Here is a 21,420-nt window from a genome sequence, read left to right as displayed (position 1 = left end):
CTCTCTTTTGGACTCCTTATTTTAGGTTTCTTTGCAGCCTATGTATTTTTTTTTAATTTTACAGGTGGACTACAGTGTGTTTATGTAGCGGAAGCATCTATCACCGTGTTCTGTTCTAAACCACGCTGACCAGAACAGGCTGAAAGTCTCTGTGGTGGAGACGCAGCTGAAGCGTCGCAACACTCGCTGCACTGTGATTGGTCCACAGTCTCCACCGTGGGCCAGATTTCTTCAAGGCCTGTAAACAGAGCCCGGAGGAAGTGCAGGAATGCGGTGTAGTGAAATTATTAATCAATAATGCCAGAAAGTCCTGCCTAAGTGTGTTTTAAATACTCTCCATCTTTCGTGTCACACAGCAGACGTCTGCTCCTGTGGAATCACTGTGCTGTGTTTCTTGCAGCTCTGCAGCAGCTGCAAAAAAAAAGCTCCCTCACAGATTCAGATTCTCCTTCTGCACCAAACTCAGTCAGAGACAATGAATCGCATCGTTAAAATCACATGTTTCAAGTCGCTGAAACTCCCAGGACCGTATCATTTTTTACAAACATCCAAACAAATAAAGGGCTATACTGTGATACTTGTGGTTTTGCTTCATTGCAGTGATAAGCAAATTTAACCAGGCATGGAACCTGCAACCTGCATCTGATGGTTGTTAGCACAGACACAGTATATTCTCACTTATTCTCACCTATTTTCTACTGTGTTTTTTTCATTTCCCTCAGTGTCACACCAAACCTTTGCCTGTCTACTTAAATTGGTCTTTTTTTTAACACATCTGTGTGTGACTAAATCAGGGTGTTTAATTTAATATGCTCTTATAAATGCCAAACATCTTTTAAACATTGTGAATGCTCCTATTTAAATCTATTTCTTCCTACAGTAAATGGCACATTTCTGCCCTCTTGTGGACAGATGGTGGCACAGCAAACAGGATGCACTCAGTTACCCGGGTGTCAATACACTTAAAAGGTGAACTGAATCTGAATCACCACCATGATCTAATCATTTCATTCTTTGGCCTGATGTTCCTGTCCCAGTTCCAATTGCAGCCTCACATGTTTGTTGTTTCTTCATCTGCAGTTACATCCAAACATATGTGCATATTATTTATTACACAAATGATATTGAATGGTTGTATAAAATTAATTAATTTACTCTCCATTAAATGCTGACAGTAATAATAATTTAATATACTTTTTACTACACTAATGTTACCATTATAATACCAAAGTTTTTTAACTTAACTATAGATAATGTGAAACACCCTTAAAGTTTGACACATTATTTTTTTTTAAAGACATTTGACAAGACTCCAGTAGGGGGCAGTATTATACTAATAATAATAAAATAAACTGTTCCCATGGCTTTCTGTCACTGTGAAGCATTAGAAAATGGCTCCCAACTACTTGTACTTTGTAACTGTTTTGGTAAAAATGTAACTTTTCCCATCATGCTTTGCAGAAAAGGTGACAATGTCTGCAGTTCAGTTCATTTGAGTTTTTTGTGTTTACTTATTGACTATTCAAACAAAATCTGCTTTGTCTGAATTTACATTTTGTGCTATTTTTGGTTAAAAACACGTTTTAGTAGTGAAGTACTGGACACCACCTCTTACAACAGTGTTTTTATTTGGGTTTTAAAATAGACAGAAAGTCTGATTGAGTTGAAAATCTGCAATTTCGATCATCATCATGTCTCGAAACAAAAGCAACGACCGTCGACGCTTCAGTTGTGATGACTATTGCACATCCATGGAGGGGGTGAGGGGGAGATACAGAAAACTGTAGCAACATGCAAGTCAAACATCCATTAACACTCGCACACAGAAATCCCCACTGGCCTGTGAAGTATCATGAGTTACAATTTTGTCACAATGACTCTGGAAGTACTGTATTAGGTTCAGCATTAGTATCAAGCCAGTATGTGGAGATAAGATTTCCCTGTACATGTCAAAAACAAAACAAAACAAGGGCCATAATCTTGACATGTTGTTGCCAAAGAAATGCTAAAAGGTGAAATGACAAAATATAAAATCTCTCTTCAGCCTTTTATAGTTCACAAGTTCTCGACACCACCTCGGCGTTGGACTCGGCTCTCGTTCGGGTGCAGATGTGAAGGAGGGTTATATATAGTCCTACTGTTGACTCTAAGGGGAAAACAAAGTACATTGATAGAAGCATTTTCTGATATACAGTAAACCTACTCTGTTAAGGCAAGTGGTGACCAATACATTTATAGGAGAAGTTAGCGAAAGAAACGAGGGCAGAAATCTGGAAAAAACTAAAACGTGAGCTTCGACGTAAACACACACACAAACTACAAACATTTGTTCCATGTCATTTGTACAGAAAAATTCTTAACGTTCAGAGTGCGAGGTTGTGTTTTTAAAAGTGTGTCAACAAGTACAGTATGTGGTCCATACGGGGGGGGGAGGGGTCAAAGTTCAGCCTTCGTGTGCGCCATCTAAATCACTTGTATCCATCGGCGTTCATTTATTATCCAGTGCCCGTTTTCATACGAAAACAATGAATAAGTGCACTTTTGAAACGTCCCGTTGATTAGAAACAGACCTGCGATTCATGTTACTCCCAATATTTACTTACTTTACAGGTCAAACGGGAGAATATATATATATATATACATATATAGTTATATATCATTTACAAATGATCATCGTGGGAATGAAAACAGCCAGTTGAGTGCAACAGAACAGGAAGGTTATCACGCATTAAGTCAATCCAAGTGCCGCAAGTATGTTTTTAACAAAGCGAGGTACTATTATTGTATGGCCTTTCAAACAAGGCAAGCCACCGGTGATTGAGTGATTGAGTGGATGAGTGAGTGAGTGAGGGCTCGTCCACTTCTGAAGCAAACTGATAAATCTTGATGTAAGAGCGTCACTGCTCCTCCTCTGCTCACGTTCTTGTCGACGCTCATCGTTTCTAACGCCATTATCTCCTCGGTGGAGTCCGTCAGTCATGACTGAAGCCGCTGATGCAGCCAGAGACATGTTAGAGACACTCAATATTAGTGTTTCAGGCAGAGGTCACCAACAAATAAACACTCTTGCGTTCTTGACCTGTTGAAAGTCTGTCACAAAAAACAATCAAAAAAAGAATGGAGATTTTGGAACATCAGAATCATTCGTCTGCAAAGTAAAGCTGACAAACTTTTACCTCCTGAGGTCACGTTCCCACTGCAGGCTCCTGTGGCCCAAATCTGATGTCTTTGATTCTTATTATTCTCATGACAGTTTCTGATTAACTACGTTCACATTACAAGGCTGAAGACCATGTTGTGTTATCAGAGATAACATAAATAAACTCTATATTACTCACACACTGTATATCAGCAGAGAGAGTTTGACAATGCCACACAAAACTACTCCTGGTACGTCAAATAACAATTAATCGCCAAGTTTGACCGTCTGAAATTAGCATTGTAGATCTGTGACGTCATTTTGACTAGAAATAAACTACGATTTCGGATATCTGTAATTCAGATAATACTAGTCAGAATGGCGTCACTTTTGCCATTAATGTGCGCAGGGTTTGTCATGATAGAGATCTACATTAATGAGTCATTAGACTCGTGACAATTCAAGTTTGAGATATTATCAACTTCATTCTGACTCTCTGAAATGTAATTCAAGATACCTTCAGAATTCTTTAGCATCACTGTATTAGCACATACACAGAATTGAAAGCAGACATTTAAAGATATCTTGAGCTTGAATTATGACCAGTAACATAGTAACGTTGGTAGATAATTCCAGTTCTAATTCCAGTTATGACGTTATTATGAGCCCAGTTGGAGATATCCTAATCTATAAAGACAAAGCACATACACATGATCGGCAAAAATAGATAAAAAGTGAATTGCAGATATCTGCAACTGTAGTTTTGGCTCGTCACAATGACGTCACAGATAACAGGAGTGAATTTCCTCTCTTTCGATTAAATGTTTAAACCACTTGCCATAACCAGGGCTCAGTCTCAAATGTGCAGCGGAGATGCATTTAAAATTAAACGCAAGAAACCCGAGAGAAAGTTGATGACAGACAGTGACAGACATGTTGGTGTGAAGCAACACGGTGGAACTTCAGCCAAGGTTATAACTCTCTCTCTCTCTCTCGCTGTCACTTTGTGTCTGTGATTATTTAACTCACATTATGTTTTTATTGTTCCCGTATCGTCTCCCACATCATGTGATCATTCTCCCGTGAATTCACAGACTTTGGTACAGTTCAGGGCTGGAGTCTGGTGACATTTAAGGAAATAATGTGAAGTGTCAAACACACACACAAACGGAGCACTGAAGCTTGCAACGTGAACGCAGCGTCCTCACAGTGTTGTTACAAGAATATTCATGTATCTGCATTTTGTCCAATACACCGTCTCCCTCTCTCTTTACTCTCGCTTAGATACTTTCTCTTTCATCCATCACACAGTCACAACACACAACTACGTCACTCCCAATAAAATATGCTCTGTCAATGACTGTTTAATCAAAGTTATGTCTTTCAAGAATAATAATAATAAATAATCCTGTGCTTCTGTGCCCTCTAGCAATTTAAGTAGCAAAATATAGTGTTAAATCTCCAACAGCGAATAGCAGCGTCCTCCCTTTTTCATATCATTTCATTGTCGATGCAACAGCCGAACAACTCGCATCTGCCTCTTTTTTTTAGTTTTTTAAAAAATAAGAAAACATGACATTTTTTTTTTTTTTTTACAATGAATAAAACATTTTCCATAAAACATCCTCAACAACATCATCGTCATCATGTCAGAGAAATAAATACAGTGATTCAAGGAAGGAATGGCAGTGTAAACAAAGACAGTGCTGTGTTCAGGGTGGGTGTGGGGGGGAGCACACAAAAACACTCAAATTCAATATTTGCATTGTGAACAGAGGGCGAGGGCGACGCAGTCAGAAAACCTATTTTCTTTCCAAAGCAAAGTGTAAACCACGCGCAGTGCCGACACGGTCACAAACCCATATTTATTTTAAACTTCCTTTACATTTTCTTTTCCCTTTATTTCTTGAAATAAACACACACACTCTCTCTCACAAACACACACACACATTTGAAAAGCTAAAATGTCCTAACACGTTGCCGTTTTTTTACATTCAGGAACATTCATGTGACGTGAAAAATCAAATAAAAACGAAGCAATAACCAAAGAGAGAAAAACGAAACAGAAAAAAACATATTCATCGTTGATGAAGACTACTCGTCGTCGTACAGTTATCGTTATGTTACAAGATGGAATTCCTTTTTTTCTAGCAGTCCAGACTCCTCCCCCTTCCAGAGTGATGAGTTATTATAGTTTTTCTTTTGAGGGGATCCAGATATAAGGTCCTGAATGTTCCTCTATGACCTGTTTGCAGTGGTCATAAATGTCCTCTAAGGTGTCTCCTTGAACCAGAGCTGCAAAGCAAAGGCAGACATTTTTACATATGTTGGAACATTTCTAAACAAATACATTTTTTAACTCATGAAACGTCGCGGCTGTCGAATGTTTACACAATAAAACATCAGAAAAACTAGAAATATGCTGTAAGTGCTGTAAAAATTAGATATAATAATTAACCAACCACCTACCTACCTACCTAAAATATGAGACTAATCATGATAAATCATAGCAAATAAGGTCCTTAATTTGTTTAATTCATGTGTTAATCATGCCTTACTGCACATCATTCATCCTTTCATTCATATATCATCTATATCAGTCGGGGTCAGCTGACGTTAGTGAGTGAGAGGAGAGAAAGTTACATGATGAACAGTCACAGGACCAACAACCATACACACCAAGAGTGTTGATTTAGAGTCTTCTTTCTTCTGCATGTGTATGGTTTGTGAGAAGAGAAAATCCACATACATACATATATATAGATATATATAGATATATATGTGTATATGTATATTTATTTTGATATTTGTGCTTTTATGAACATCATACCTGTGAAGAATTCACCAAACTCCTGCTCAAGCTTCATAGCCCTGTCAAATGTCTTCTTGGCTTGTTCCTCTGTCAGTCTCTTATTCATGTCCCTGCACAGAGAACACAGGACACGACATGGATCACAGACCAGGAGAAGTCTCCCAAAACTTTTACGGTACATAAACATTTATTAAATATAACACACTGCAGTGTACATTTAAGTAGGTTTAAAGGACATCTTAAGTGTATTGTGGCTGCTCACAATGACATTTTGAGGAGAATATAATCCCTTTGTTATGTTTCAATACAGATTATATGTTCCAAAAAGTAAGATGAAGGCAAATTAAGTTAAACTAAGCTAAGATAATCCTTTATTCGTCCTGCTACTTGAAAATCTGTGGCAGCAGACAAGCGAATAAAAAGTAAACATGAGAAATAATTAGCTTGAATTTTAAAGACATTACACATAGTGAATATGGTGTGTAGCCAAAATATAGTCAGAGAAAAAATAATACTCACATTAATGAATCAATAGACTTAGGTTTTATGAAGATGGCGATGGGATAAAGTTGTGCTACTTGTAGTCGTTTGATGGCGTTTCCAGACACATCCAGAATGCAGTGTTTACCCTAAATCAGAGGCAAATGTTTACACACAAAAACAAAAATCGAACCCATCACAAAATATTCAAGTCGGATTCTTTTGTAAATCTTAAAACTAATAAAAAATCAAATCTTTTTTTCTCGTGTCTCTGTGAGGCTGAAACACGCATAAGCACATTCTTGCACACCGACATGCAGCTTTCACGGCTTTCCTCACCCTTTCAGCCACGTATTTCACAGACTGGACACTTGTTCCATACAGATTATCATTGTACTGTCCCGCCTCTATGAACTTGTGCTCTTGGATGTCCTTTTCCATCTGCTCCCTGGACATCACAAAGTGGTAATCGCGCCCGTCCACCTCGTAGTCCCTCTTCGGCCGAGTGGTGTCTTTGGCGATGGAAGGGAAAAATGACTTAAGTGATAGTAAAACTGTACAGTACCGCAGAAACATCTGGATTCTCACTAAAGCACGTCCTAAGACACGCAGCGCTGGGATTTCAAAGGGTTCAATGTGCAAATATTCACACTGTGCACTAAGCTGTGATTGTAATGAACACAAACAAGCATGGGCACTGATGACATCAGTGTGAATGTGCCTTTAAATTAACAACACATGTCAAATCTGCTGCTTTCATCCAGAACAGGATGTTGCTACTGGAACACAGCTGTCTAACTGATCACTGTTGTCTTCAGTAACTGTATTTCTATGTATTTACGGGGACAAAAATGACTACATTTCTCTGCGTAAATAAATGAATGAATGAATGAAAGACTCTACTCAGCTCATGCACTCACCTTGTGGCCCTGAACTGAGAGCAGCTTTAAATGGTTCAAAGGGTAAAATTGAAATAAAAGAGATGGGTGAATTTAAAAGCATGCAAAAATGAAAGAAAACAAAAACTGATCGTTTCACTGATGAAGAGCACATTAAACACAACACACAGACTAGTGAGGGGGATTCTTGGTAAAAAAAAACCCAGCAGGTAATCACAAACGAAAACACAGACTAACTGAGATTTAAAATGTAAAATAGTCGAGGATCATGGCTTTGTTTTACTTCTTTTAAAAAAAATTCTATCACTTATTCTTGGATATTTTCTTTGCCTGTGGTGAGGCAAAAAAATGTTTTTGTAGTTACTGATAGTGTTCTATGCAATTAATCTACATAAACAGACATTATTGATTATACTTTCAGCAAATTTCAGCATTTGAGGGAACAAAAAAACTACAAAAAATGAGTAAAACAAGTACAGACACATAACATGTATAGTCATAAAATACTCTGGTAGCAATATGGAGCAAATCATGTCTATGTAGACTTTAAATTTCAACAAATGTCTTTTGAAATGATGTTTTTTCACATTGTGTGGCGCATCAGTGTGTTCTGCCCCCTAGTAACTCATCAACACGTCCACTGAAACTGGACTTCATTTCACCTGTTTAATCTTCCTACAACTGCATATAAAGTTGTGATTGGCAGTGTTTTGCACCGCGACATTTTATTTTGAAAGGTAACCAGTGACTGATATGTTATGTTATGATATTTTTTCTAAAATGATTTAAGTAGGATATTAAAGTGACACATCAATCATGCATCAACAAAATGAAAAAGAGGAGTGAACAGAGTGAGTTTACTGGTGACTCACACAGCACAGCATGTAGCAGTGAAAACACTGTTTTTATCTCTAAACACACACAGATTATGTGCCATAAAGAAGTAAAATGTAATGGCAGCGTCGGAGAAAGGGAACAGAGTGAATGAATGAGTAAAGATTCAACCACTGAATCACGACCACAACTGGTGACGTAGCACATACAGATCACACTACAGGCTCTACACACAACAATACTACCTGTGCTTTTTTTTTAGACCTTTGTGGTCCATGAATGCGACTACTTACGTGGTACGCAAGACCCAAACTTGTCTGGGAACTCTGATATCAGGTCATCGTTGATTCTGTCCTTCATCGGTCCCAGGATTATGACGGGTCTGGCGTAACTGACTGCACACAAAAACAACACATATGTAACTCCAAGTTGAGTTTTTCTGTTTTTAATGCAGCACAATGGAGGTTTTGTTTGTTTGATTACTAAAGGAAATCTGAAGAAAAATAAGTACGGACAACAATAACAGTCATGTGTCTTTCCGCTCGAGCGCTGAGAAATGAAGACTTACTTTCCTGTCGGATCACAGGCTCGTACGATAGAATCACTTCGTCCTGACTCCCTGACGGAGAACACAGTGGAAACATTATATGAATGTATTATCAGGAGTGAAAAAAACCATTAGTGACATCAACAACATGCCACATGCACGGCACAGCATATATGACAGAATATGTGTTTATCAGTGTCTATATATGATCATGTGGTGTGACTATCAAAGCCAAATAAGTCACCAAACCTTTAACATTTATCTGTATTTGGAGTTTAATATCGGCCACGTTTCCAGCTCAAGACACTTGGAACAATATGATATAAAACTCGATATGGGATTTAAAAACATTCATAAATAAATCACTTAACTATCTGACAATTTTGACACTTGCCAGGGAATTAAATGATATATTACACTGTAGTTTCTTTGGTTAATTGTTTTTAAAGATTTAGATATTTTACATGCATCTTCTGTTCTGGTGACAACGGTGATATTCAAAATCAATGTTAAAATAGATAAATCAGAAAAAGAAAAAGCAGAAAAAGTTGTGTTACTGGGATTTCTTTCATTCTACTTTAAATTCATCTAAACATCATAAAATAACAACAACATACAAAGCAAACAGACACGGTTGTGATGAGCTCCAAAGTCGGCTAAAAACTGGCATGCTCACAAGCAGAGATGAAAACATCTGAGTCGTCGATGCCGACCTCATGCAAACGTGTATTTAACACAAACATCTGAGGACAGGGGGTCAAGTCAGGGGGGGATTTAAAACAAACAAAAACATAAAACATCTACCTGGCAATTAGCTGCAGGTGACACCACGTTGTTACAGTAGTGCAGAGTTTTAATTTGTAAAATAATCAAGTGTATAAATGAGGGCTGGGTTCCAATAAATACTGAGATACTCATAACCCCCTCTGCTGGACAACTTAGTAATTACATACAACTGTTTGAAACACTTAATGCTGCTGCTATAAGTTTGAATTATCGCATCCAACTGCACTCCTGAGTTGCACTCTGTGGTCCGTATGTAAAGGGCCACTTCACTCACAACATATATAGTTGTTTTTTTTTACAACAACAGAGGAAGTTGGGATTGAAAGAAAGAAATAAAACTGACAAATATTCAACAAGATTAAAGTAAAAAAACAAAAAAAAATTGGTCCAATTTAATCTAACTCTGTATTAGAATCAACTCTGAATTTAAAAAAAAAACAGTTCAAATGGAAAAAAATGGGTGTAACAGCCCTTAAATAAAAGGTGCATTAATGTAACTACTTTGGGGTTTTAATTATTTTCTTGATTAATTGATGGTAGTTTGGTCCAAAAAATGTTGCAAAAACCTCCAAATGATGATGTTCTCAAATGTCCACAAACCAAAATTATTCAGTTTTGATCATTTCTTTGTTATACGGAGCAAAGAAACCATACAATATTCACATTTAAGAAGCATTTAAGGAGTTTAGAAGTATTAAAAAAACAACAACCTCAAACTGATTAACCGATTATCAAAATAGTTGAGGATTAATTCAGTAGTCATAGCAGCCCTAATTGAATTAAATGGAATCATAAACCAAAACAAATCGGGACCATGTGAACTGCAAAACGAATCAGTGGGGGAAAATCAGATGTGATACTCAGCCTTGAGGTAAATAAACATCATTTACTACCATGCACCAGTTCTGAGTCCATGCCGTTTATTTTTTGTCACGATCTGATATCAAATGTGAGTGAAACAGTGAAGTAGCTCGAGACAGAGAGCAACACCCTGCAGACGGAGAAGCAAGACAAGCCCAACGAATGCAGCATGCAACAACAACAAAAACGTCCAGACAGGAAACATAGTCAAGGAAACGCTGCCGCAGCAACTTACTGAATGTCTTTGTCCCATACCCATCATCACCCATCCCCAGGATGTCCTATAGGCCATCCAAAGAGAGCCAGGACAGAAGAAAGACAGGAAGGAGGACAGGACAGCCGCAACGTAAGCAAAGAGATTCAAGGCAGAGAGCTGTTACCCTGTCCAGACAGTGAGCAGCCAGCAGGGGGAGCCAGATTCAGCATCATAAAACTGCTGGATACAAATGATCCCAGAAGGAAACCTGGGCTGTATGTGGGGCCAAATCACAGATACAACAGCACTGACTTGGCTTCTCTCCTGCAGACTGATCAGAATCTGAGCCGTAGACTCTCAAGACTGCGGCTCCGACAGAAAAGAGAAAGACAACAACGACTACAGGAAGCAGGAAGAGGGCGCCCACCGAGCCTCTACACCTGCGAGACACACCCGTGAACCCCCCGCTAAGACCCTTTGACCTCACATGTCACCTACACTCTCTCGACTCGGTGTGTACGGTGAACGTGTGTGCACGCGCCGACGCGCTCATACTTACGGTCGGAATCACTGCCATCCTGCTCACCGCCCTCTTTGTTCTTGTAGAACGGGAACTTTCGCGTAAAGATGAAATTCTTTTTACGTTTGTCATTGAATGACTGTGAGGGGGAGAGAGAGCATGGAGCAAAACAGGTAACATGTGTCACGGTCATGCAGACAAAACAACTGCGCTGCTTGCACAATGAGGGACATCAAGGAGTTCTCCCGGTAAGAAGGATTCTACAGAGTTTTATCTGTTTCTGAAGGTGTGTGGTTACTATAGATCAGAGGTGCCAAACTCCTCCTCTTCCTTTAAACACAGCATGTGTGCTTGTTAAGACAGAATTTAATACTAAATATCTCTGCAAGTATTATTCTTTTATAATAGTAATAACAAGACATTCAGTTGTAATATTGCATTATTCAATTCAACATTAAAGTACATATATTATAAGCTTGTTTGGTGTTTTAAATACAGATATCCTCATTATTTATTTACTTCTTTCTTTCTTTCTTTTTCATTGTGTTAAACATGAAACACATCAAACACTTTTACTATCAAATTCTGTGAAATATCATCATGAATATCTCATTTTTAGCTCATACTGCCCACCCGCAGTTGTTTTTCCCCCACAGTTTTTCCTCTCTTGACCACACAGGACACTCATAAGTCCCCGGGGTCACTTGAGTTTGACACCTGCTGCTATAGATTATAGTATTTAAAAAAAGAAACTGGACGGAGTCTTCCAGTTTGAAAAATGAAGTGTGATGGAGGAAGCCACCAGGGACTGACTCGCATGGATGCAAAAAGAACTCAGTTTGAGTGGAAGTCTCTGGGGAAATTACTCTAATTATCACTTTTTTGATGAGTTAATTGTCTCAATCACCAGTTTCAGGCGTTCTCCAATAGAAAGGGATGTCAGTTTTGTAAATGATGTTGCCATTTACATGAAAATAGTGAATAAAGCCAGGCTGGCCAACAGGTGTCATGTCACTGGTTAAACTGTGAATCTAAAGGCTTCAAAACTGGATTTCATTTTACATCCGGAAGACCACGTTCCATTTTTATATACAGTCTATTGCCGAGACAGAAATTTGATTTGACATGAATGAATACAGAGCTGAAATAGACATGTTTTGTCCGTCTGGGAGAATAATCCTACATAATCTACTTCTTGATGCACCACAGTAGCAATAGAGGCATTTAAAGTAAATAAATAAACAAAAAAAATTCATGCTTCGAGAGGCATAAGGGTGAGGTTAAATCAAAGTAAAGACACATGCGATGATAGAGAGACAAACAATGGAATGCTAGAGAATAAACTTCAAATAATGAACAGGATTTCTGCATCATTATTTGAAGGGGGGAAAAAAAATTAAGCGCGTATTTGTACAGTTTGGGGAGCTTCACGTACAGAGTCAAGCTCGAGTGATGATGAAGGTGACGATCGTACACCTCCTGACATGTTAGTACATTAATGAGTGAAAAGTGGTTAAAACGGGGGAAATGAACTATGACCACGGGAAGTTTAGCATTCACTGACTTATTGTGTCTCACTGTGGTGACGTCTTTGTTGGAAGAAATGCTCTTTTTATACACACACAATAAAAACTCACTGCTGTGCTCAGGAGAATCAATGGAATCTGTCACTTTTTCAGGATACATTGTGAATAACATCGAGAACAACAGAGCTAAGTAATGACGCAATGCTTCTACAGTCAAAGACTAAAGACTTTGAAAGAATCTGCACCATGAGTCGACAAATCACGCGCTAATGTAAACGGCCACATTTGCAGGTTTCATGAAGGCACTTACCGCTTTCGAATCAAACGACCCCGGCTTGGCATTGAATTTCACAGTCTTTAGACGTGCCCGCTCTTTCCGCTCCACCCTGCCAAGCAGAGAGCCAAGTTAGTCAAATTTAAAGTGCTCACACTGACACGACTGTACAATCAACGACAGGACACTTTGGTGTCTCCAGAAATGGACTTTTAACCCTTTAACACCCTCAAAATGTCCGTCTGGACTTATTTTAACCATGAAAGGGACAGAAAAATTATCCTGTAATAACTTGCAATATCTGTTATTTTCAATTCAATTCATGTTGTAATAATGTTTTAACAACTTAAAATTAAGAAAAACAAAAAGTTTTATTTAGAAAAACACTGGAGTTGTACACGAGCAACAGATTTTGCGTGCTGAATTTGAAATTGGAACAGTAAAAAACATATTTACAATAATATATGTTTGAGCCGTCAAAAAGAGGCAGCAAAATGAAAACTATGCACAGGTGTTTTTCCAACTCTCTTCCCTTTCGGCGCGACAAAGACCCTGATTCTCTGGCTTCATGCAACAGCGCGAGTGAGTTTACCGTAATAACCACACATTGGCTTTAATGTGCAACGTCCAGAAACAGTTGGATTTTTTCCTGTAGCACAAACTGTCACGTAATTACTGTGCTGCAAATGTGTCGCCTTTGATACGCTTGGCGTTAAAGGGTTTAAAATCGTAATAAATGGCCATTGATAACCAGTATATCATGATACAATATTCCTCAATAATTGTTATATATTGCAAAACAATCATATCCATCATGAAATGTGTCTAAATGAAAAATACTAAATGCCCCTGACGGTAAAAATAAAAACATTAGAGAAGTAGCCTGTCCATACTAGAAGCTTAGTTTCCCCCACATCGCACTTTAACCTTGTTATAACTGAGAATTCTGTACATACTTTCAATATTAATTGAATATACTGTATGAAACAGCATAAATACCATTCATACAGTGGATGGAGGGGGAGAGAGGGTGCTATATATATACGAATTAGACCATTTATATCATATACAACACAAATTTATGACTGGATGAGTGTCTTTCTTGGGTCAGATTTGCTCATAGCAGTGGAAACAAGGGCAATAAATGGAATTGGACAGTTCTTCTGCATCCAGTGTGGCCCCTCCACTCTTTGTCCACCATTTTAACTTTAGTTCACATAAGCGGAGAGTTATGAATTTTTGATGCTGGCGAGTCAAAATGGAGGGAAATCTGCTTCAAATGCTCTACGTCTCCAATTAAAACAACAATATATGATGGCCATTAATAAATCAATATTTTGTGTACACTGTGTGTGGAAATATCAGTATTGTTGAAATCTTAATTGTCATTCCTTTTTCTTAGTAAACAAAGAACAGAGGTTACAGAGCTCATTCTAAACCTCTTTTCAGGAATCAACTGAGACACGTTCCTATCTGCCGCTCACCGTCTCTTGCTGGGGATGACGCCCATCTCCTCGCTGTCCCCGTGTGGGGTGACGCGGCGCGCCTGCCACCACTCGTCGTCCGAGGCGTTGATGACGTGGAGGATGTCCCCGTACCTGAAGCTGAGGCCCTGGCTCGGCAGACCGCTGTCCTTTGACTTCTCGTAATCAAAGAGCGCTCTGTTCATTGGAGAAAACGTCAACATGAGAGAGACGAGGAGAGTACTGCCTGGACTAAATATACATTTGAGCCATGGAGTGGTTGTCTTGTCCTAAAATTCAGCTGGAAAATCTAAGCACGGGGGTAAATTTCCAAGAGAGGCCAACCTCACGTAGAGCGATCTCTTCTGATTGGTCCGCAGTGACCCGGACCCAGAGCTCATGCTGTGGTTCATCATCTGTTCCCGCAGGTCATGGATTTTGGCCTCAAAACGCCCGTACTCTGCAAGACAAGATTAGAGTGGATCACGAGTGACAGTCTGGTCTGCGCTCAGACTCCGGGGGCCATGGAGGGAAGGAGGAGGTCAACCTAATGATGGCTGCTGCTGCTAAAAGTGACAGTGTGCCTGTTAGGGGGGAAGGAGGATTTATGTGAGGTCCTGATGATTCTCTCTCTCTCTCTCTCTCTGCAGAGATGGTGATAAAGAAACACGGTGCACTCGAGGACAATCTGTGAATGCTGCTGTGTATGACTGCCATTTTAGATCTCTTCTTTAAGTGTATACGGATACATGGAGACAGAAAATAGAAGAGACAGAAGCATAGTCATGATTCAGCTGTGATTGATACTTTAACGGGGCCACGGCTGCTTTCTGAAGAACCAATAACATCATTGACGTCTTGTGATGATGTGGCGCCGACATATGACTCGACATCCAGGTCAGACGCTTTAGAATGATGCACCAAAAAGTCTCAAAACTCTTGTTTCTACGACTGTAATTGTTTAAAACAACACTGCTTTAACACACAGGAGGCCGAACACTAACCCACTCACTTACTCTCTTAAGATTTGACCAGAAAGCTGGCAGGACAAGTTCCAGAGAATGTGTTCCATGGGTTCTCACATACATCCCTTCTGAAAAGGACAAGGTGAAGGTCTCAGGGCAGCTTTCACTTTCGCTGAAACTTGGCTGCTAATAGAAAGTGATATTTACTCATCACTACACCCGCAACATGAATGGATCTTCTGAATTCTACTGCAGCATCACAAACCATTTAGTTATTTTCTTTGCTCCAGTTACATGTGACATCTGAGGCCACAACCTACGTCGCTTTCAGCAGACTGACAGAGGATGCTGGGAGAAGCAAAAATTTCCTTGCGTGGCCACTATGACGATGAAACGAGCTGATAAATCGAGGCATGGTCTGGCCAACCTGTCACTTATTGAAGATCAGCCAGTGGAGGAAACATGACCTGCTCTGCCACGATGCGACTGACCACCAACTGCACAACCGGGACAAAAAACAAAAACAAACACACGAGAGAAATAAAGCTAATCAGCTAAAACTAGCACGCATTCATCCTCCTTCATCACAGACGTTACACAATAACAGGGCTGAACCTAACGAGGAGGATGAGGAAGAGGAAATCCCAGATCATCCTGGTTTAATCACCTGAAAAAAAAACCCACTATTTCCTTCAGAGACAGACATTTTTGCATTCTTTACTCTGCATTTCTTTTCTGCCACAGTTACTCCAAAACAACACCCCAACATACCTGTCTGCATGTTTACCCTGATGTTAAATCTTCCACTGTTGTCGTCTGTTCTCAAAAACACAGTCCAACTCTGTGACTCGGCTGAGTGAAAGGGAAACATGGAAACACCTCTCCTTCTCCCTCTCTCTCTCTCTCTATCTCTCCTGTCATTGCTTATAAGCAGCTCAGGGGCGGAGACAAGTGGAACCGGACAGAGCAACAGAATAACTGTTTTTAAAGCGTCCACTTACTCATTTACTATATCGCCCCTCTAGTTTTTTTTACTTACATCTGATCAAGTGTTAAATTCATCAAAAAGGAGTTTGGTTCTGAGCTGAAATTCTTAACTTTAGAGAGTTATGAATTGTTTTTCTGTGCGTGTGTGTTTGTGGTCCAGGGTTGTACTGTAATTGTCCCTGAACGTAAATCTGTTTTCCTTTTCCTCCGGCGTCTGCACCCTTTACGAATGAAGACACAATTAAAAAAAAAAGAAGCTGAAAGCTCATTTAGAAGCATGCAAAGCTGCTAGAATCACACACACACAAGTCAAACTGCTTCAAATTAAGTGTCAGTTTACGTTGTAAAAATGCCACAAGAAAGACAAGACAAGACATCCTTGTGCACGACTTGACTGCGGAGTTTGATACGGGGGAGGAAGCTTTGTGCAAGCCATGCATGCCGTGGCAAGTGCAACTGGGAAAAAAGGGGGAAACACAACAACACTGCACGTTCCAGCTCTGGGAGAACAGACGTCTCTCTCTCTCTCTCTCTCTCTCTCTCTCTCTCTCTCTCTCTCTCTCTATCTCTGCTGGTGAGTGTGCGTGAAACTCCTGCAGGCAATGTATGAGACATTTTCGGGAGAATAACAGTCAATAAAAGGAAGGGACCATAAGCTGTTTAATCTTCATCTTCATCTCTGCTGAGTTCTGTACACTGTACACATCCTGCACCTATGTGGTGGGTTATCGCTCAATTGAATCGGCACCTTGATGAAGACAGAGGCTATGATTAGCAACAGTAACATGAAGATCCTGGAGGCCTGACAATGCGACATAAGCTGTGTCTCAATTCAGAGGGCCGCCCCCTTCACTGGACACAGCATACACGGGCAAAACCAAAATGAGATGGGGGTCTGCTCTACTGGGGATTTCCCTCTTGCTCTGTGCTGCAATCACCTTTTAAATTCACCCTCCAAAGGCGTCGGCACCTGAGCTGATACACATCACAGCACCCAGCTGCTTCTGCCCACTTCTTCCACTGCTTCTTAAATTAACATTCAGGAGCCATCACTTGGGCTCCAGAAGAAGAAGACGACGACGACGACGACGAAGATGACATATGGCCGAGTTTAAACCCCGGTGGTATTCAGCCATGCACACAGAGCAGGTTTTTGTTTTAATTAATGGAGGTTGTAAAATATCCAACTGCAATCCAATGACCTCACTGTGTGTGGTTTGTACTGTTTTTTTTTTTTTCCTGAAACTTACGTTGGAATACAGCTGCTAATAAAATGGGACTGATATACGACACAAGAGTAACTGTGTGTCAATACCCTCCTCGTGACCAGAGACTTTTTTTTATAAAAATGGATGTAGTCTTCCGGTTGTGGAACAAACTCCTGTTGTGTAGCTTCAGGAAACAAGGAATTCACCAATGTCACCTGCAACCATGCGACTAGTGTCTATTTTCCTCTAAATGGGAACATAGTTTACAAAAACTGATATCACGTTCTATTGAAGAAGAGTTAAAAGTAGTGACTAAGACTATTAACTCCAAACAGAGTTCTTTTTTGCAACCAGTGGGTCTGCCCCCTGGTGGCTAAATGCTACTTCACTTCAAACCGGAAGACTACGGCCATTTTTATATGCCGTTTTTACATAACATGGCATACATTCAAACATTTTAAATAGACTTCCAAGAGGGGGCAGGGGAGAAAGGGTAGAGTTTGACAGCCCATGACCTGGGGGAGCACAGAAACAAGAGGTGAAAGGTCTGAAGTGCAGTGAGGGGGGGGAGAGTGAGAGTCAAACAGGCTGGGACAAGGTAAGGATCAGGTGTGCTTCAGAAGGAGTGAACAGGCTGTCTGTGATGGCATTCACTGAGTGACTCTTCACTTAAGCAGAGTCCTAGTGAATGATGCTAAAAAAAGAAATAATAAAAAAAAAAAGATCAAAGCAGCCACAGGTGCCAATGGCACAGACCTGGTGCAGGAGAGTGGGCCCGTCGCGGTGAGCAAAGAGCAAGTTCTGATGGGTAAGAAGAGAAAGCAGTTGTTAGTCCCACAGGGAGTTCAGAGGCTGGTCAGTCACATGTGAGATGTGCGCACACTGATCTTGGTGTCATGAATCAGGGAGTGTGTGAAGAATTCCTGACTTAACAGAAAAGAGATTTAAACAACTCCAATGCTGTTTCACATCTGACAGACACAGACTGAAAAAGCACCATTGGTCTCTCCGTTTGTGAGTTTGACACCTCGTGACATTGAGAGATCTGTGACCGCGTCACTGCACACACGCGCTGCTGCGCTTGACCCTAACCAGAGGAGACATATCGCTGGTCACAGCTGTCTGATCCACTGCATGTTCATTTGACAGACAAGTCTTTGGTGGATTTGACTTGACACGACCGTGCCCTGAACGGGTTATTACAATTTACATGCTAAATGATACAGCAAGCGCACAAACAGGATGGTGTTTAGTGAATCGAAACACGTAATTACTAATGAGGTTGAGAAAAAAGGTTGGTAAGAAACCTTGCAAATCCCAGAAACTACATTTAATAACTGACTAAAATGACTAAATAATTAGCTCCACTAAAAATCTGAAATAATGATCTTCCTAACACATAACACTGTTTAGAGTCAAGTCTTGTGAGGTCTGCAGAGGAGACAAAGGAAACACTGGGCTTCCTATGGATTCCAAGGGACATAACACAGAGGCTACAGGATGCAGGCATCACTGTCTCCCTGTAGGTTTGTTTGTGTTGTTTATTTTTTGTCCATAAAAGAACATGAGCCATCACTTCTCATAACTTGTTCATTTTATTCGACTACACTTTTCTCTTTTCCACTTCTGACCGCCTTTACTACGCGTGGACCAACTAGTCTGAGTGTTGCTTTTGTTGTGGATGTCGAACGGAAGAGAAACTCTTAAATTAAATAGGAAATGGAAAAAACACATGAGCCATAACTTGGCCTGGATATGACTATGATCTCCTTCTTATGTGCAGAGCAGACCTGGGTCATTCTATTCCTGTTTATCCTGCACACATTTGTGTGTTTACCAGAGCATTTAAACCACATGGCTCTTTGTGTGCTCAGACTCACCCTCTGGTCTGTACTGGGCGATGATGGTGACCACCTGTCCTGCTCCTTTCAGCGCGGCTGCTGCCTGTTCGTGCGTGGCTCCTCGCAGGTCAATCCCATTTACCTGTTTTAACAATGTGGAAAAATATACAGGGGTTATTTGTCATGGAATTTGAGGTGTCATTTGATACAGCACAGTGACCTCACACACCAAGGTCAATTTTCAGGTCGCCTGTCCATTGGTGCTAATGTTCACAATGACCTTGGTGGTTAAGGAGGTCAAAATTCAACTTGGACGTAATGACAGTTTATGTCTGAAAGCCCAAAGGTCAGATGCTCTATAAAAACACATTTCAGGCCACGAGGAAACACCATAACGTTATAGTGACCATTATTTCCTGCAGCTTGTCTGATTCATCCGTGACATAAAAATGGAAGTACGAGCTACTGTCTGTGATATCTTATTTTGGCAAACTTCCCTATCTGTTGCTGCCTCAGAGAACATATTTGGTGAGGATGAGCATTTATTCATATCCTTGTGGTCAGAGAGGACCGTCCCTTTGTGGATTTCTGGTACCTGACGGATAAAGCGTAGTGGAATGGTAGAAAAGAGACCCTGAGCCATGTCACTGAGGAACAGAGTAAACCTTAACGATGTTGTGTGCTCTGTATCTCTCATTACAGTAGAAAAAGCGAGCATTCCCCTCTTATATCCCATGAGCAGGAACCAGATCGGCTTCCACAAAACCTCAGATGGACAGGCTCAATTTAACTCGCATTTAAAATGGTGACCTCAAGAGAGGGAAATCCAAGGATGTTTTGGTTTCAGCTGCCGCACGCCACACATGGAGCGGTACCACGTTTTTACAGGTACCTCTAAAAGGCCTGTACATACGCCACAACAACAGAAAAATCTGTTCTTTTTCCCCAAGTGCAGAACTCCTTTTTGCACATCAAATTTCTGACACCACACGAGAAAAAACGTCCAGCAGACCAAGGTGCAAAAAAAGAGTCCCATTGGAGAAGAACATATTGGTATAGGGAGTGAGGAGTGTGTGTGTGTGTGTGTGTGTGTGTGTGTGTGTGTGTGTGCTCAATACGTGGGAAAAGACAGGTCAAGTTATTGTTAGACTTCAAATCCAGGCCACTCAGAACCTGCTTTCACCGGGGTTTCAGCCACAGAGTCCCACGCTGATTGGATTCTCTGCAGCACCGTAACACCAACATGCGACGAGACGATGCTATTTGTTGGAAAGCCAAATTGCTACAATTAGCAGTTATGACGCGGAACAATAAATTCCTCCCCAGCTACCGTTCATTATCTCAGCCATGCAGTCATCAGCCAATGTTTCTGTCACTCGTCACATGACACCCATGTTGTTCCTCTCCGCTCGTAAAGGTTAGGCTGTTTGTCAGAGCTCACGGCGTGATGTATGAAGGAGGGCGAGCAGATGACGATGTTTGCCAAAACATCACTGACATCAGCTTTTACATCAGCGTTTTCATTATTTTTTTGTTTTGTTTGTTGGACTCGCTTCAAAATAACCTGCTCTACCTTACACTATCCTTATAAACACACACACACAAAAAGCCTGCATGTTTTATAATGTCACTCTGTTCCCTTCAAACCAGGTACATTCTGTTCTGTAACTGGGACATCATTTGAAAAAAGGGAAATATTCATGACAGGGCGACATTTTTAAGGAGATAATATAATAATAATATCGTGTATAATGCCAATATTGTCCACTGAGTGAATTGGAGCATAAAAACTAGACTGGATGAAATTTGGACAGTACTTAAACCAGCTCTCCAATCTAATATTAACAGTTTGTGACATTCCACGGTGAAGGACTCAGGAGGTACAATCATATCACATAACTTTATATTTTTAAATAAATTCATTTATCTGGCATGTGGAAGAGGAAGAGCTGGGGTAAAACTCTCAGAAGACTTTATTGCTTTTAAATGACAATTTGTGACAAAATAATTTCACTGTATGCCTCACAAAGTATGACTCGTATTGTTTGTGAATAAACTGCTTTACTACGCATCCCTCTGAGA

General features: G+C 40.2%; 1 protein-coding gene across 26 annotated transcripts in view; it reads right to left on the bottom strand.

The window, feature by feature from the left end:
• Window positions 1-4,979: 4,979 nt before the first annotated feature.
• The window catches only part of dlg2 (discs, large homolog 2 (Drosophila)), a 153,467-nt gene continuing 137,026 nt past the window's right edge, over window positions 4,980-21,420 (bottom strand). For 16 of the 26 annotated variants that reach the window (XM_044042683.1, XM_044042688.1, XM_044042686.1 and 13 more), the window contains 13 exons: window positions 19,378-19,480; window positions 18,254-18,298; window positions 14,683-14,797; window positions 14,359-14,535; window positions 12,911-12,986; window positions 11,114-11,213; window positions 8,733-8,783; window positions 8,458-8,559; window positions 7,352-7,375; window positions 6,771-6,943; window positions 6,471-6,580; window positions 5,970-6,061; window positions 4,980-5,434 (listed from right to left, as the gene is read on the bottom strand). In XM_044042683.1, coding sequence (XP_043898618.1) covers window positions 5,328-5,434; window positions 5,970-6,061; window positions 6,471-6,580; window positions 6,771-6,943; window positions 7,352-7,375; window positions 8,458-8,559; window positions 8,733-8,783; window positions 11,114-11,213; window positions 12,911-12,986; window positions 14,359-14,535; window positions 14,683-14,797; window positions 18,254-18,298; window positions 19,378-19,480 — 1,275 coding nt within the window. In that variant the 3' untranslated portion in view covers window positions 4,980-5,327. Of the gene's footprint in view, window positions 5,435-5,969; window positions 6,062-6,470; window positions 6,581-6,770; window positions 6,944-7,351; window positions 7,376-8,457; window positions 8,560-8,732; window positions 8,784-10,593; window positions 10,640-11,113; window positions 11,214-12,910; window positions 12,987-14,358; window positions 14,536-14,682; window positions 14,798-18,253; window positions 18,299-19,377; window positions 19,481-21,420 lie in introns of all 26 variants that reach the window. The other 10 variants (XM_044042689.1, XM_044042696.1, XM_044042699.1 and 7 more) reach the window with 6 other exon arrangements.

Source organism: Solea senegalensis, linkage group LG13 (assembly GCF_019176455.1).
Source record: "Solea senegalensis isolate Sse05_10M linkage group LG13, IFAPA_SoseM_1, whole genome shotgun sequence".
NCBI lineage: Eukaryota > Metazoa > Chordata > Actinopteri > Pleuronectiformes > Soleidae > Solea > Solea senegalensis.
The sequence above is the reverse complement of the archived record's forward strand: the minus strand, read 5'-3'. Positions and strand labels throughout refer to the sequence as shown.